We start from the raw sequence: 17,122 nt of genomic DNA on the forward strand, positions 1-17,122 counted from the left end.
ACGTTACATTAACATATTGAATTACATAACACTTTATAGTTTTCCATATACGAAAAACTGAACAAATCTGGCATTTCAAAATCTAACATTACATACTGTATTACTATTATGGCTTCTGGTATTTGTAATATCATTTTGTAGTTTCTTTCATTACATGATGTTAAATTAAATATGTAAATTATAAATACAATTAAATACTATTAGCATGATATTTGTAATATAAAAAGTATGCACATTGATGACCACCTGCAGTGCAATGTTTTTTAAAACAGATAAGAGAACATCCAAGGTCCTATTTACCCTGTCTCTGTAAGTCGCTTTGGATAAAAGTGTCAGAAGAAGAAGAAGAAGAAGAAGTTGTGGTTTTGGAGTGGAGAACAGCAGCCAATTGTTGTGCCAGTTTTATCTCCAAACCACTTCCCCCATCTCTACTAGATAAAATGAGACTGAACATAAAGTACAGTACATTTTACCATGGCAAGGTGGCTGTTATAATGCAGTTATTAAACATTGCTGTAGTTTGTTTTATTTCCCGTTTCATGTTGCGCTCATTTTATTTTAATCCATGTTAGCATTTATAATTAAAACATAGTCATACTTGAAAGAATGTCCTTTTGATCTCTATTGCAAATAAATCATATGTATTTATATTTGCCTGAATATACCAATAACCAAACAAACATGAAAGACCATGGGCAGGTTGAATTCAGAACCATGGCTGGACACCATGTGCACTGTGCTGATGTGCTCTTGGGGACCCTGGGTTTGTTGGGACTCTCAGGTTCGCAGATGTCCGAGTCCCCGGGATGCGCATATGTGTGCTGATTTTTTATTTAATTTTCAAATCATGCAGGTAATACAGAACTTGAAAACATGGACGCGGGAATACCTTGGATTGGCACGGTCTGAAGGACTGAACATTATACCGAGTTGTGCCCCTTTCACATGACCTTTTGTGTACAGTTGCGTGCTTTGCTGAATTCCATTTCAGGCTTATATATACAGTACTGTGCAAAAGTTTTAGGCAGGTGTGAAAAAATGCTGTAAAGTAAGAATGCTTTCAAATATAGACATGTTAATAGTTTATATTTATCAATTAACAAAATGCAAAGTGAGTGAACAGAAGAAAAATCTACATCAAATTAATATTTGGTGTGACCACCCTTTGCCTTCAAAACAGCATCAATTCTTCTAGGTACACTTGCACACAGTTTTTGAAGGAACTCGGCAGGTAGGTTGGCCCAAACATCTTGGAGAACTAACCACAGTTCTTCTGTGGATTTAGGCAGCCTCAGTTGCTTCTCTCTCTTCATGTAATCCCAGACAGACTCGATGATGTTGCAATCAGGGCTCTGTGGGGGCCATACCATCACTTCCAGGACTCCTTGTTCTTCTTTACGCTGAAGATAGTTCTTAATGACTTTCGCTGTATGTTTGGGGTTGTTGTCATGCTGCAGAATAAATTTGGGGCCAATCAGATGCCTCCCTGATGGTATTGCATGATGGATAAGTATCTGCCTGTACTTCTCAGCATTGATGAGACCATTAATTTTGACCAAATCCCCAACTCCATTTGCAGAAATGCAGCCCCAAACTTGCAAGGAACCTCCACCATGCTTCACTGTTGCCTGCTGACACTCATTCGTGTACCGCTCTCCAGCGCTTCGGCGAACAAACTGCCTTCTGCTACAGCCAAATATTTCACATTTTGACTCATCAGTCCAGAGCACCTGCTGCCATTTTTCTGCACCCCAGTTCCTGTGTTTTCGTGCATAGTTGAGTCGCTTGGCCTTGTTTCCATGTCGGAGGTATGGCTTTTTGGCCGCAAGTCTTCCATGAAGGCCACTTCTGACCAGACTTCTCCGGACAGTAGATGGGTGTACCAGGGTCCCACTGTTTTCTGCCAATTCTGAGCTGATGGCACTGCTGCACATCTTCCGATTGCGAAGGGAAGTAAGCATGATGTGCCTTTCATCTGCTGCAGTAAGTTTCCTTGGCCGACCACTGCGTCTACGGTCCTCAACGTTGCCCGTTTCTTTGTGCTTCTTCAAAAGAGCTTGGACAGCACATCTGGAAACCCCTGTCTGCCTTGAAATTTCTGCCTGGGAGAGACCTTGCTGATGCAGTATAACTACCTTGTGTCTTGTTGCTGTGCTTAGTCTTGCCATGGTGTATGACACTCGACAGTAAACTCTCTTCAGCAACCTCACCTTGTTAGTTGAGTTTGGCTGTTCCTCACCCATCTTTATTCCTCCTACACAGCTGTTTCTGTTTCAGTTAATGATTGTGTTTCAACCTACATATTGAATTGATGATCATTAGCACCTGTTTAGTATAATTGTTTAATCATACACCTGACTATATGCCTACAAAATCCCTGACTTTGTGCAAGTGTACCTAGAAGAATTGATGCTGTTTTGAAGACAAAGGGTGGTCACACCAAATATGGATTTGATTTAGATTTTTCTTCTGTTCACTCACTTTGCATTTAGTTAATTGATAAATATAATCTATTAACATGTCTATTTTTGAAAGCATTCTTACTTTACAGCATTTTTTCACACCTGCCTAAAACTTTTGCACAGTACTGTATATATATATATAAAAAACACATTTATAGTATAATTAGTATAAGGCATTATTTTCTCTTTCATTGTTGTTAGAATGTTTACAGCATCTGGAAAAACTTGTTTATAAAAGTCCACATTTCTGCAGATTTGGCCAAGAAGTTTTATAGATTGCATCATAAGTGATTATTATTCAGCCTTACCTGTTTTATCTTACTAGTGACGGTCTGTGGAAGCTTCACTCTGAGCTGTTCAGTCTCCTTAAATGATGCTGGGAATCCACTTAGGAATGCCAGATTCTGCATGAGCACCAAACCAGGCGCTTCTTTATCAGTTGTCTAGAACATTAAAGATTGGATTCTTTATTCCACAATAGAAAATGTATCAGACAGATGTTTAGCCTTGTAAATTGTAATGGCCGTGAATGTGTGAACTACAAAAAAAATAAAAATTATATATATATATATATATATATATATATATATATATATATATATAAATATAATGTGTGTGTATATATATATATATATATATATATATATATATATATATATATATATATATATATATATATATATATTATATATATATACACACACACACACACACACACACACACACACACACACACACACACACACACACACTACCGGTCAAAAGTTTTAGAACACCTCAATTTTTCCAGTTTTTATTGAAATTTACGCAGTTTAATGTCTCAATGTACTCTGAAATTAAAGCATAGAACAGATAAACAATTGGAGATAAAAAAGAAATCATGGAATCGTTTTGTTTAACAAAATTTAATCTAAATTTTTGACTCAAAGTAGCCACCTTTTGCAGATATAACAGCCGAACACACTCGTGGCATTCTTTCTACAATGGAAATCAAATATTGTTCGGAAAGTTCTTCCCAACACTGTTGCAGAAGTTCCCACAAATGTGTTGCACTGTAGGTTGCTTTGCTTTCACCCTTCTGTCCAGTTCATCCCAAACCAGCTCGATGGGGTTTAAGTCTGGAGACTGTGCTGGCCATTCCATGATTTGAAACCTACCGTCTTGTTCTTTTCTTCTAAGGTAGTTCTGACATAGCCTGGAGGTATGTTTTGGGTCATTATCTTGCTGTAGGATGAACCCCTGACCAACTAGGTGTATACCAGAGGGTACTGCATGGCGCTGCAAAATGCTGTGGTAGCAGTTTTGGTTCAGGGTGCCACTCACTCTGTGCAAGTCGCCGACTCTGGATCCAGCAAAAGAGCCCCAGACCATCACGCTTCCTCCTCCATGTTTGACAGTTGGTGTCACACACCGAGGAAAAATCCTTTCGCCTACTCGACGGCGTACAAAAACCCTGCGTGATGAACCGAAGATTTCAAATTTTGATTCATCGGTCCATAAGACCACCTTCCAGTCTTCAGTAGTCCACTGGCGGTGCTTCATGGCCCAGGCAAGCCTCTTTTTCTTATTTTGCCATCTTAGCAATGGCTTTCTTACTGCCACTCGACCTGTCAAACCTGCAGCTCGAAGTCTTCTCTTCACAGTTGAAACTGAGACTTGCTTACTTCGACCAGTGTTAAGCTGTGCTTGAAGCTGTTGTCCTGTGAGCCGCCTATCACGCAAGCTGTTGACTCTCAGAAACTTGTCTTCTGATTCTGTTGTGGCTTTGGGTCGGCCAGACCTCTTCCTGTCAGAGTTTCCTCCAGTTTCCAAGTGCCTTTTGATGGTGTAGGAAACTGTACTCACTGACACCTTGGCTTTCTTTGCAATTTCTCTAAAGGAAAGACCTACACTTTTAAGGGTTATAATGGTCTGTCTGTCTTCCTTTGTTAATTGCCTTTTTCTCGCCATTATGACAGCAATATACTACTTCCTGCGGTACAATACTGTCCAAATAATGCTTAAGAGGGTGTAGTAACACAGTCTGTTCCAACACTGCTTTTATACAGACAGAGGGTTTGTAAGTAATCAACAAAAGTTGGGACACCTGTAGGAATTGTTAGCATCAACTTTCAAGGCTTAATTTACTTCCATTGCTGCAGAACAGCTGTAAGTTGTTAACCCATTACTTGTTCCCTGAAAAAGGCCTTTTTGTATAACTCTGAAATGTACATTATTTTTCAGTTTCTGGTAACCTCAACTTTTTTTTTTAACCTCTGGCAGTTTACCGCTTACCTTTGTACCATTTCAGGTTATTCACTGGACTTGAACTGCTTAAATTTCAATAAAAACTGGAAAAATGGGGGTATTCTAAAACTTTTGACCGGTAGTGTATATATATACACACACATATACAGTGCCTTGCAAAAGTATTCAGACCCCTGACCAATTCTCTCATATTACTGAATTACAAATGGTACATTGAAATTGCGTTCTGTTTGATATTTAATTTTAAAACACTGAAACTCAAAATCAATTATTGTAAGGTGACATTGGTTTTATGTTGGGAAATATTTTTAAGAAAAATAAAAAAAACTGAAATATCTTGCTTGCATAAGTATTCAACCCCTGTGCTGTGGAAGCTCCCAGTTTACTCCAATGAAAGAAATTGCCCTAACGAGGACACAATTACCTTACATTTGGCCTCCACCTGTGAACCATTAAAGTTCCTGTCACATTTTCTGGATAAAAACACCACTGTTGAAGGATCGTTGGTCAGACTGTGAATCTGAAGGAAAATGAAGACCAAAGAGCATTCTACAGAAGTTAGAGATAAAGTAATACAAATGCATAGATTAGGGAAAGGGTACAAAATAATATCCAAGTGTTTGGATATCCCAGTGAGCACAGTTGGATCAATAATCAGGAAGTGGAAGCTGCATCACACCACCCAGGCACTGCCAAGAAAAGGCCGTCCCTCAAAACTCAGCGCTCAAACAAGAAGGAGACTTGTGAGAGAAGCCACAGAGAGGCCAACAATCACTTTGAAGGATCGACAGAGTTTAGTGGCTGGGAGTGGAGTAATGGTGCACCAGTCAACCATATCAAGAGCTCTACATAACACTGGCCTGTATGGGAGGGTGACAAGAAGCCGTTACTCAAAAAGTACCATCTGAAAGCACGTCTGGAGTTTGTCAGAAAGCATGAGAGTGACCCAGCTGCGATGTGGGAAAAGGTTTTGTGGTCAGATGAGACCAAGATAGAGCTTTTTGGCCAAAACTCAAAGCGCTATGTGTGGCGCAAACCTAACACTGCCCATGCCTCAAGACACACCATCCCTACAGTGAAGTATGGTGGTGGCAGCATCATGCTGTGGGGATGCTTCTCATCAGCAGGGACTGGGCATCTTGTTAAAATTGAAGGAAGAATGGATGGAGCAAAATACAGGGAAATACTGCAAGAGAACCTGCTTCAGTCTGCTAAAAATTCACCTTTCAGCAGGACATTGATCCCAAGCACAAGGCCAAAGCAACATTGGAGTGGCTCAAGAACAAAAAGGTGAATGTCCTACAGTGGCCCAGTCAAAGTCCTGATCTCAATCCCATTGAGAATCTGTGGCACTATTTGAAAATTGCGGTCCACAAGCGTCGTCCAACCAACCTGAACAACCTGGAGCAAATCTGCCAAGAAGAATGGGCCAAAATCACTCAGACACTGTGTGCAAAGCTGGTACATACTTACCCCAAAAGACTTAAAGCTGTTATTGCAGCGAAAGGTGGCTCTACCAAATATTAATGTGTGGGGGTTGAATACTTATGCAAGCAAGATATTTCAGTTTTTTATTTTTCTTAAAAAATATTACCCAACATAAAACCAATGTCACCTTACAATAATTGATTATGAGTTTCAGTGTTTTAAAATAAAAAATGTACCATTTGTAATTCAATAATATGAGAGAATTGGTCAGGGTTCTGAATACTTTTGCAAGGCACTGTATATAGGATACTCTCTTTAGCAGTGGGAAAATAGTACTTTTCATGTACATTTCACCACAATACAAGAGTCATAATACATCATGTGCAACATACATCACAATATAGTAAACATACAAATCCTTTTAAAAATGTTGGCCATCTTGAGAGAAGTCATTTGTAACCTCCAACTGTTGCAAGATGTAGTGGGTACCTAGTTCACAACAGTTCAATTGTACGATAGCTTAATTTTGATTGTCAACAAAGTTGTGTGTGCAGAAGGTTAAGTATAGGATAACTTAGTAGTATAAAACTGAATAGAACTGAGGGATACACACTGTGGCTTTAAAAAAAAAAAAAAAAAAAAATACTATAGTGTTACCCAAAGCAAACTTACTGAGATAAATGTGTATCAAATTAAGACTAAACATTTTTTTTCTGAGGTATACGGAACCGAATAAATTACCAACATAGTAGTGTTTGATCAGAACAGTAATATAAAAATCTATTTTATGTACCGCATTAATACATTCAATTAATATAATGAACAGTTTATATCCGTGTTGTGTGTGTGTGTGTATTAAAATCAATGAGACAGTCTTTCACAACAAAAACTGAAATCTCTGCGCTCACATTGTCTAGCACTGCAGACTAGCAAAATAAAATAACTAGCATATCAAGGTGCACTGAAATAGACATCGCTATATGGATAATTGTATCATCAAGAAAAAAACATGGCTCACCATATCAGTTGATGGATCCGACACAATACTAGACTGTGTGGTTTACGAAATGGCAAATTTAACTAAAGGTAATGACCAACATATGCTAGGCTATAATGGAGTTCATATTCTCATCCATATTCATTTTTTCATACATTATCATGTACTGGCACACAGTAAACAAAAAAAAAACAACCTAAACAAGCCTAATTTATTTGTATCATATGGCAGCTCTTTTGAAATGAATACACACCAGGTATCCTCTTGAAACAGAGTGCTTGCTGTTTTCATTTGCTGAATGGGCTTCATCAGCTGAAAGATAAAGTAAGAGTGATTAGTTAAAGTCTTGGAAAACCTGATTGGGAGACATGCCATGAATATAAAGCCAGCGGAGTATGCAGTGCATGGAGGGTAAAATTGTATCAGTATAAAAAGATATATAAATCAGTAAAAGCAACCACAACATCTGTCCTGTTAATCACAATGTCCCGGTTTGACACGACTCCAGTGCTACCGCGATACTCGCTGGGCACTGCTGAACTCACTCATGACAATCATGACTCATGACAGCTTCTGCAGTTCTCTAATGAAAGAACAGCTCTGACGCAAAAATTGGTTTTGTGTTCCTTTGATGTGCATCTGAAAACCGGTTTCTCATAAGCAACCTATCCAACAGGTTTACTACCTTTGCTTACTAAACTTACTATTCAAATAACCAGCTTAACTGCCTAAAATGATTGCTTTTTCGGTTACACTGCTCAAACTATGAGTGCCTGAAAACATAAATATATCCATAGCTCACTGAAAAGGATCATCAATAGGAAGTGTTGTCTAGTCACTGACATTCACAATATGTTAAATAACATAATCATAGGCTACAACCTAGCTGTGTATAAAATGGTTCAATATGATCCGAAAACTACTGATTTTAAATAATCACAGTGGACCAAGTGAGTTATAGAATGCAACTGTGCAGCAATATGGCCAATAATTCATTGGAACAAGTACAGTCATTTATTAATGTTGATTCACTGTGTTGTAATAAGGAGAATAGGCATTTAATAAAGGCACTTATCTAATGAAGTGACTTTTATTTAAGTGTATTTTTGTACCTAAACTTATTGCTCTTTAAGCAAGTAAACCTATCAACACCAACACTATTACCCAAATCCTTTAGAGGTGTAAAGGGGTGAATTCCAACAGTACAGATATGTTATCAGAACTGTTCAAAATGTCTCGTCAATTTAAGGGTTTCTTTTATCGTGTTCCAAGACTCGAAAAATCATCCAAGAAGTGATTTAAAACTCAATTACTTTTCTTCTCTTTAGAAAAAAAAAATATATTTCAATATAACAAGAACCAGTTACAATCCTATTTACATATATTTTAAATGTAGGACACTGTTCTCATTAGTTCACATCATTTTCCTTTCTGGGGGCTTTAAACACCCTTCAAGAGAAATTGACTCCATCTAATTTTATAAAGCTTGCTCGTAGGAACTAATTAGCAATTTTTCAATTATAAATTCCTATTTAAGTACAACTTTAGCTTTTCACCAGAATGGGAAACTGGGGTAATATAAGGATGTAGGACTGGGGCTGCTTCTCCCCGTCACTCATTAATACTGGATTTTCATGGATACTGAAAAACAAGTATTACAGAAATGGCCTATAGCAACACTATAGTAACAGCTTAGTTAATTAGGTGTCAGTGCCTTGAAAATATAGGTAAAGAAGACCTATATTTGTAGTATGTGGAAGAACATATTTTAGATGTAAAAATGCCAAATCGCACTGTTAAATTATGCTGCGTTGCTAAGCAGATATAAAACTAATTCAGACTTTTTATTTAGGTTTATTTCCAATACATTGCAATGGTTATACTGTATACAGATTTCACAAATGCCTATCCAAATCTAAGTAAGCAGTTCTGAAGATATAGCCTTCATTAGCCCAAAAGTCTCAACTGTTACACACAGGGGCCTCCATCATACTAGGTATGACATATGCATCAGCGACAGAAATAATGAAACGCTTAGCCCACCTTCATTCTGAGTGTTGAAAATGAGCACAGTGACATTCGTAGAGGGATTCTTGGGCTTGGCAACATGGAGTATCTGCTTGGCAGACTGGAAGGATTGAGAATATGACGGCAGCTCCTTTATCGTGATGTTGGCAGGCAGTGCTGGGTCTAGGACGAGCATTGGGACCTTGATACAGTGTGATAAAAAGCATTCCGGCTTCTCACTTTAAAAAGAAAGAAAGAAAAAAAAATACCTTTAATAGAAAGCTAGTTTTAGAAAACCACACATACATTAAAGGATGTTCCTACTTCTTAATAAATGTATGTCAGTGACATATATCCACTGCCACAGATGTAAATACAAAATTAGAGCTATCAACATCATGAAAAAGGATTTCACCATGGCCTACTAATATATATATATATATATATATATATATATATATATATAAATAAACAGATGTTTCCTCTAACACGTGTTCCTTTCAAAACAGCACATTTGAGATCTGCATGTATTAAACATTTAGTGAATATACTTATTTACTCTAAAGCTTGTGAAAATATCCCACATACCTTGTCTTTGGCTTCTCAGTAGAATTGCTCCCAAGACTTTCTCTATGGTAAAACAACCCACAATCAGCAGTTTTCTATTTCAGATGCCTTCATATCAACCATAAGCAAATCTTTTCACAAAACAAACACTTCATGTTCAAACCTGTTGTGACCAGAATATCTTTTTGTAGGGGCCACAGTCACAAAGCAATTACTAAGGTTGTAAAAGTTTAAACCTAAACAGTAAAACTAAAATAAAAACCTAAACGGTACAGCAATATATTAAATGCTTAACCGAAGTTATGAGGATCTTGCATTTTGTTCTCCAAACATGAGTGTGAATTTCCAGATACAAATCTTATGCCGACTTAATAGGTACAAAAACTAAATGTTTCAGAATGATATAAAGGTCACAACATGTGCTTTGTAATGAAATGGCAAACACAAAGTGCAACCTGCTTCTGTAAGACCATTTTTTAAAAAACATTACATAAACCAATCTTTTTTTTTTTTTAAATGTTATTTTCAAACAAAATCGTGCCCCCAAGTTGTACATGTTTTGATAGTTAAGAGCACCACAGTGGATGTGTGTTAATTACAGACTACAATGTAAAGTATCAATTGCTTTTAAGAAATTATTTAATCATAGTTGACCACAGGTTAGTATAACATGGCCTGTTGTCTGACAACTCATGATTAAAGAAATAACATTGGGCCAGATTTATCAAGATCTGTACTCCAAAGTGCAATTTGAGATAGAAAGTTTGTAACAATTGAATCAGAAAGTTACAGTGCCTTGCGTAAGTATTCACCCCCCTTGGACTTTTCCACATTTTGTAGTGTTACAACCTGGAATTAAAATGGATTTAATTGGGATTTTTACCATTTGATTTACACAACATACTTAACACTTTGAAGGTGCAAAATATTTTTTATTGTGACACAAAAGTTAATTAAGCAAAAAAAAATGACATTTGTTGGTTGCATAAGTATTCACCCCCCTGAGTCAATACTTGGTAGAAGCACCTTTGGCAGCAATTACAGCTGTGAGTCTTTTTGGGTAAGTCTCTACCAGCTTTGCACATCTGGATCCTGCAATCTTTGCCCATTCTTCTTGGCAAAATTGCTCAAGCTCTGTCAAGTTGGATGGGGACCGTTGGTGAACAGCAATTTTCAAGTCTTGCCACAGATTCTCAATCGGATTGAGGTCTGGACTTTGACTGGGCCATTCTAAGACATTCAGGTTCTTGTTTTTAAACCACTCCAGTGTAGCTTTGGCTGTGTGTTTAGGGTCATTGTTCTGCTGGAAGATGAACCTCCGCCCCAGTCCCAGGTCTCTTGCAGACTGAAACAGGTTTTCCTCTAGAATTTCCCTGTATTTGGCTCCATCCATCTTGCCCTCAATCCTGACCAGTTTCCCAGTCCCTGTCGATTAAAAGCATCCCCAGAACAAGATGCTGCCACCACCATGCTTCACCGTGGGGATGTTCTCAGGGTGATGAGCAGTGTTGGCTTTGCACCACACATAGCGTTTTGCGCTTAAGGCCAAAAAGTTCAATTTTGGTCTCATCAGACCAGAGAACCTTTTTCCACATGTTTGCTGTGTCTCCCACATGCCTTTTGGCAAAATCCAAACGGGATTTGATAAGGGTTTTTTTTCAGCAATGACTTTCTTCTTGCCACTCTTCCATAAAGCCCAGCTTTGTGGAGCGTCCGGGTTATTATTATTATTATTTATTTCTTAGCAGACGCCCTTATCCAGGGCAATTTACAATCGTAAGCAAATACATTTCATTCATTTTTTAAAAAACGTTACATAAACCAATCTTTTTTTTTTTTTTAAATGTTATTTTCAAATAAAATCGTGCCCCAAGGTGTACATGTTTTGATAGTTAAGAGCACCACAGTGGATGTGTGTTAATTACAGACTACAATGTAAAGTATCAATTGCTTTTAAGAAATTATTTAATCATGAAGTTGACCGCAGGTTAGTATAACATGGCCTGTTGTCTGACAACTCATGATTAAAGAAATAATATTGGGCCAGATTTATCAAGATCTGTACTCCAAAGTGCAATTTGAGCTTCTCCAGAACTTTATCCCGGACTTGTTTTGATAGCTCCTTGGTCTTCATGATGCTGTTTGTTTAGATATGCTCTCTAACAAACTCTGGGGCCTTCCAGAAACAGGTGTATTTAATCTGAGATCATGTGACACTTTAATTGCACACAGGTGGACTCCATTCAACTAATTATGTGACTTCTGAAGGCAATTGGTTGCACCAGAGCTTATTTAGGGGTGTCACAGCAAAGGGGGTGAATACTTATGCAATCAAGACTTTTCAGTTTTTTATTTGTAAATAATTTTGAAAAATATGTAGATTTTTTTCCCCACTTCGACATTAATGACTATTTTGTGTAGATCAGTGACAAAAAATCCCAATTAAATCCATTTTAATTCCAGGTTGTAACACTACAAAATGTGGAAAAGTCCAAGTGGGGTGAATACTTATGCAAGGCACTGTATATAGGTTGAAACAAACAGACCTGCATAAATCTAGTATATTAGCTCAATGTTATTTGTGTATTGAAATTAGTCTTGAAGAGTCACTATTTCAACCTACAACCCCCCCCCCCCCAACAAATTCTGGGATTAGAGGTGTTAGATTATCTTTATTTTCCTAATCATTTGAACTTTAAGCTTTTATATATTTGAAATGTTTGTAGCCAATTTAAAAATCCATCTTGATAAGACCTCCTGTGTTTGGTTTTTTTCTAAATTACTGCAACATTATGTGTCTACTTACTAGTGTAGACACAAATACAAAGGCCAACACCTACTGTATATTTGTATTTGGACAGTTTTGACTACAGTTAAATGTTTAGGAAATATTCTGAACTTGTATTATTTGGATAATGATTAAACATTTAAATTGTAAACAATTAACACCTAGGTACTAATGTGTTCAATTTGTATTCGTGGTCTGGAAACTGCACTTACAATAAGTCATGTACTGTATATGTATTCAATGGGCAGGGACAGTACAACTAACATCTTTCCACACACTGCCCTTGAGCATGCCTTAAACATACCTTGGGTGGGGAGGGAGCAGTTCAGTCTTCATGCCCATCTAAAACCTTTTTGAGATTTCCTGCAAATGTGCCAGGCATCAAGTTGTGCATTGTAGTTTTGCGCTGGATTCAAACCCAGGGGTGAAAGGCTTGTGCAGTACCCAGCTCCAGAGAACACTTTGTTTGAAGTGATCAGTTTACCTTATCGCCCTTTGCTCCTCCTCCATCTGCTCCCTCACTGCACGAAGTTCTCCGATTAAATCTACATCTGTACCATTTACCCAGGTGTAAACCACATCAATTGGCATAGGCAGACACAGTCTAAAAAAAAAAAAAAAAAAAGCACAGCACAAAATGACAGACAGAGAGATATATATATATATATATATATATATATATATATATATATATATATATATATATATATATATATATATATATATTTCCTCCCTTCATTTTACCATAATATTATGGCATTATTAACTACATTTCCAAAGGGAGCAAAACCTGTGAAGCAATTCATTTATTTTTCTATATATCTGCTTCATTTCTTGGTGGTTATTTTAAAGAGCAAATGTACTAGAGAAGACATTATTACAGACTTACCTGTTTTGGAATGATTTGCCTGCCACATTGTCTCGATATGAATCAAACAACACATGATACTGGTCCCGACTCCACTCTACAACAACCTGTGGATGAAAGGAAGAAAGTGGCCTACTCTATGTAAAATATGTATGTTACAGGTGCAGAGAACTGCTATGTGGCCATGTTTGGAGATATTAGAAATGAAGATATACATGCATGATCCACAGCTTATCAAAGTAAATTACATTGAAAAACAGACCATCTTTTTTTTCAGTTTTCAGTATGCTGTAGTTTAAAAGCATCTCTTTCTCCCTCAAAGAAGTATGCAGACAAACAACTGTGAAACTGTGGCCTTGCATTTTAATTTCAATGGTTTCCTGTGTTGGAGCACCAGCATGCTCAAAATTTGTAAATCTTTGTATTGAAGATGAGATCTGTACATGACAAAGCCTTTATATTCAGACAAAATGTTTTGAGTATGTGTTGTTTCTGGTACTCATTTAAGTGCATTTGACTCGTATATATAACCTGTTATACTAGTTTTGTGTATAACTCGGGAGGGGGGCTTAGCACACCAAAACAGGTATTTATTTTTAACCTGGTTTAATAGTCACTAACTTGGTTGGCATTCTGATGAGCAACAGATTTAAAAACCTGTAGTGTAGACAGAGCATTAAAGGAATTATTGTGGCTTTAAAATTATTTTTGGCCTACCTCTTACTAGCATCAGAATTATCCCTGGCTCTATTTTTCTTATTTATTTTACATTACAGAAGATATGCAAACTTTTTTTTACCATACAACACTATACAGTATTCTTGCAAGCTAGCTGGTGTTCTAGATCAGATTCACGCCAATGGCCTCAAATGCAATTAAACCGTTTGACCGAAAGTACAAAAAATGATTATGTACCAGAAAGCATCAGTTTAATACGATTTCCATAGTATAGCTGTTTGCATCAGTCTAGGTATTAGCCATGAGTTTAACTTCACAAATCAGAGAAAGGACAAGCACACATTTCATATAGTCTTTATTCAAGTTGCATAAAATCCTCCCCACTTTTAAATATAGACTTGTGGCTATAAATATGTTTAGGTTTTTTTTTTTCCTTTTGACACACTGCAGTATTTAAAGAAAACCAGATTGAATGAGATGTTGACAAAATCTAAGTTTTTTAATACTGTAAATACAAGCTGTTCCATCACGCTAAGTACAAATGCAAGCCTCCAATGTCAGATTAAGCTCAAACTATAATTAACTGGGGCCTGTAAAGACAAATGGATGAGCTGATTGTTTTCCAAATTTTCATCCTTGCACACATATATAATGGAGGTCTACAGTTACCAGCTGTCCTGATGAATTCCAGTCTAATCTCATACTTTGAATAGTTGGGGAGTAAATACGTATTGCAAAGGGGTTTAAAATATAACAATGTTATGCATAATTGTATTTATTTACTTAGTTTTGCTTATTATATAAAAAATGTTGATTTTTTTTAGTCACCAATTTAAACACACACTATATATATAGTATGTATGTGTATATATATACACACACACATACTGTACATACATTATATATAATGTGTCCTTTTATTTTCAAAAGTTTTTAACTACTTGGGCTGGAAACCACATTGTTGGCTGCTTAGTTTTGACCTATGAATCATCAACCTCAGATTCTTCATCTGACTGGGCTCAATTTGCAGACGAAATATTGCAGTAGGAGGATCATTTATTTTTGGTATACACAGTAGCAGTGGCAAGCAGGTTAAATTCAAGAAGGAAGAAGCTCTTTATCCCTAAAGTTAAAAATATATACTTTTACAAACTGGACTGTCAATAAGGTCTGACAAAGGCTAAAGTCATGCAAAACTGCTGTCTATCCACTTTATTTTCATTACCTAAATGTAGCTGCAGATCAAGCCGCCTCCATGCCTTCTGCCACTCTGAACAGACCCGCGCCTCTTGCACTACATTTTGAGACAACACTCTAAAAATGTATTTGAATTTCAGCTTTCAGTTTTGAGTCGTTGTGTGACCATGAATCAATTCTATAACCTACACATACCCGGAAGTAGAAGGCATGGTTCAACATGGTCTTTTAGCGGTTGTTAATAAAATATATCTTATTTTGACATGACCTGAATTATTTTACAGTACCTGCTGCCTTTTGTTCCACAAACACAGGACAGTCTACACACACACACACACACACAGACAATACAACTTCAAAACAGTTTGTGTCCTGTAACCGGTACATCTTGACACGATTTAAACAAGTTCTGCAAACGCTGTATAGACCAGGAAACATATTCAGTCTTAGCGGATTTAAATTAAAAAAAAAAAAACAGTGACAGCTAAACATAACACGTTATTATTATTATTATTATTATTATTATTATTTGGCGTTAATGTTGCAAAAATGACTTTGATTGATCTTGGATAAACTTACCTCTCCGAACTGGAATCCAGACACGATCATGAGGACAATGCCTCCAAAGCAAAGATACAGTCCATATCGGTGAGACAGACAGGTATAAGTCTGTCTCTGAAGCAATTTAAGCAATGAATTTAGAAACATGGCAAACCTGTCATCACTCAGCTTTCCATACGTCGTCCGTATTCCACTCGAATTCAGCAACAACTTCACCACAAAACTGATTAAAAATGTATAAGAAGAAAAAAAACAACTAAAAACATACGATATATCACACGCTCATCACCTGACTGATGTAACTGTTAACAACTTCCACACACACACACACAAAGCACACCAACATTCAGTGATATTGGTAAGAAAGAGAGACTACTCTATCAGACCGAGCGGGTGAGTTAAGATCTATGGGAGCCATAGATCTTAACTAGCTCCCTCTGTGGTAAAGGAGGATTTATTACACAATGAAAAGAAAATGGATGATTATTTGTCTGTCATGAAAAAACACTATTATATGTATTTAAAACTGTAGAGCTTTGTGTGGTAAAAAAAAAAAAAAAAGACTGGCATGCCTTCAAATCGACTGAACATGCCAAACTAGAAGCTGGTTTGATTTATTATGATCTTGTGATTTGCAGATCACCTTAAATGTTTTGTAGCTGACCATGCCTGGCATCAGGTTACTTACAGATACCCTTAGCAACACTATAATTACACTGATATTCTATTTACGATACATAGTAATTACATTGCTAATATAAAACTACGTGTGTAAATGCAGTATAATTAGGAACTAGCAACTGCGAATATTTATCTTTTTTCGAATTAAGCATTTTGTTGCATGCTATCTATGTAATTACTGAGTTATTACAGTATGGAACAGTATACTTACAAGAGACCTATGTTAACTTGTTTGTTATACAACAGTAAACATTTATATTGGTAAAAGAGTTTTAGTCACGTCGGGCATAAAATAGCAGATGTGACAGGCTTTGACTGGGGCAGATAGTAGGCAACTTGGATAGCAGGAGCTTCCATATCCAAGACTCTGGCTTTTGTGGGACTGGCTTTGATTCCCTTGTTGGAGGTAACAACTCCCCTTATAAGAGTGTTTGACAATGGTACTCTTACACTCAAGTGATGACCATAAAGGCTGTAGTAAATGCTATAATTGAAGGTAAAAGTTGCAGTATATGGTGTCAAATGAATTTGGCATGTGTGCAGTCTATGATCACCACAGATATATAATCGGTGAATGATTCTGCTTATCTGACCCACAACCCAAACCATAATTTGCTCGTGATTGCCACCTAGTGGTCTTA

General features: G+C 36.9%; 1 protein-coding gene across 3 annotated transcripts in view; it reads right to left on the reverse strand.

Annotated features, from left to right (window-relative positions):
* Positions 1–16,172, reverse strand: part of gnptab (N-acetylglucosamine-1-phosphate transferase subunits alpha and beta) — a 45,724-nt gene extending 29,552 nt beyond the window's left edge. For 2 of the 3 annotated variants that reach the window (XM_058986216.1, XM_034032989.3), the window contains exons 1-7: positions 15,819–16,172; positions 13,386–13,471; positions 12,981–13,100; positions 9,730–9,771; positions 9,178–9,380; positions 7,388–7,446; positions 2,771–2,905 (exon numbers count right to left, since the gene is read on the reverse strand). In XM_058986216.1, coding sequence (XP_058842199.1) covers positions 2,771–2,905; positions 7,388–7,446; positions 9,178–9,380; positions 9,730–9,771; positions 12,981–13,100; positions 13,386–13,471; positions 15,819–15,947 — 774 coding nt within the window. In that variant the 5' untranslated portion in view covers positions 15,948–16,172. The remainder of the gene's footprint in view (positions 1–2,770; positions 2,906–7,387; positions 7,447–9,177; positions 9,381–9,729; positions 9,772–12,980; positions 13,101–13,385; positions 13,472–15,818) is intronic. The other variant, XM_058986217.1, reaches the window with a different exon arrangement.
* Between the last annotated feature and the right edge of the window lie 950 nt (positions 16,173–17,122).

This window comes from Acipenser ruthenus, chromosome 14, assembly GCF_902713425.1.
Source record: "Acipenser ruthenus chromosome 14, fAciRut3.2 maternal haplotype, whole genome shotgun sequence".
Classification (NCBI taxonomy): Eukaryota; Metazoa; Chordata; class Actinopteri; order Acipenseriformes; family Acipenseridae; genus Acipenser; species Acipenser ruthenus.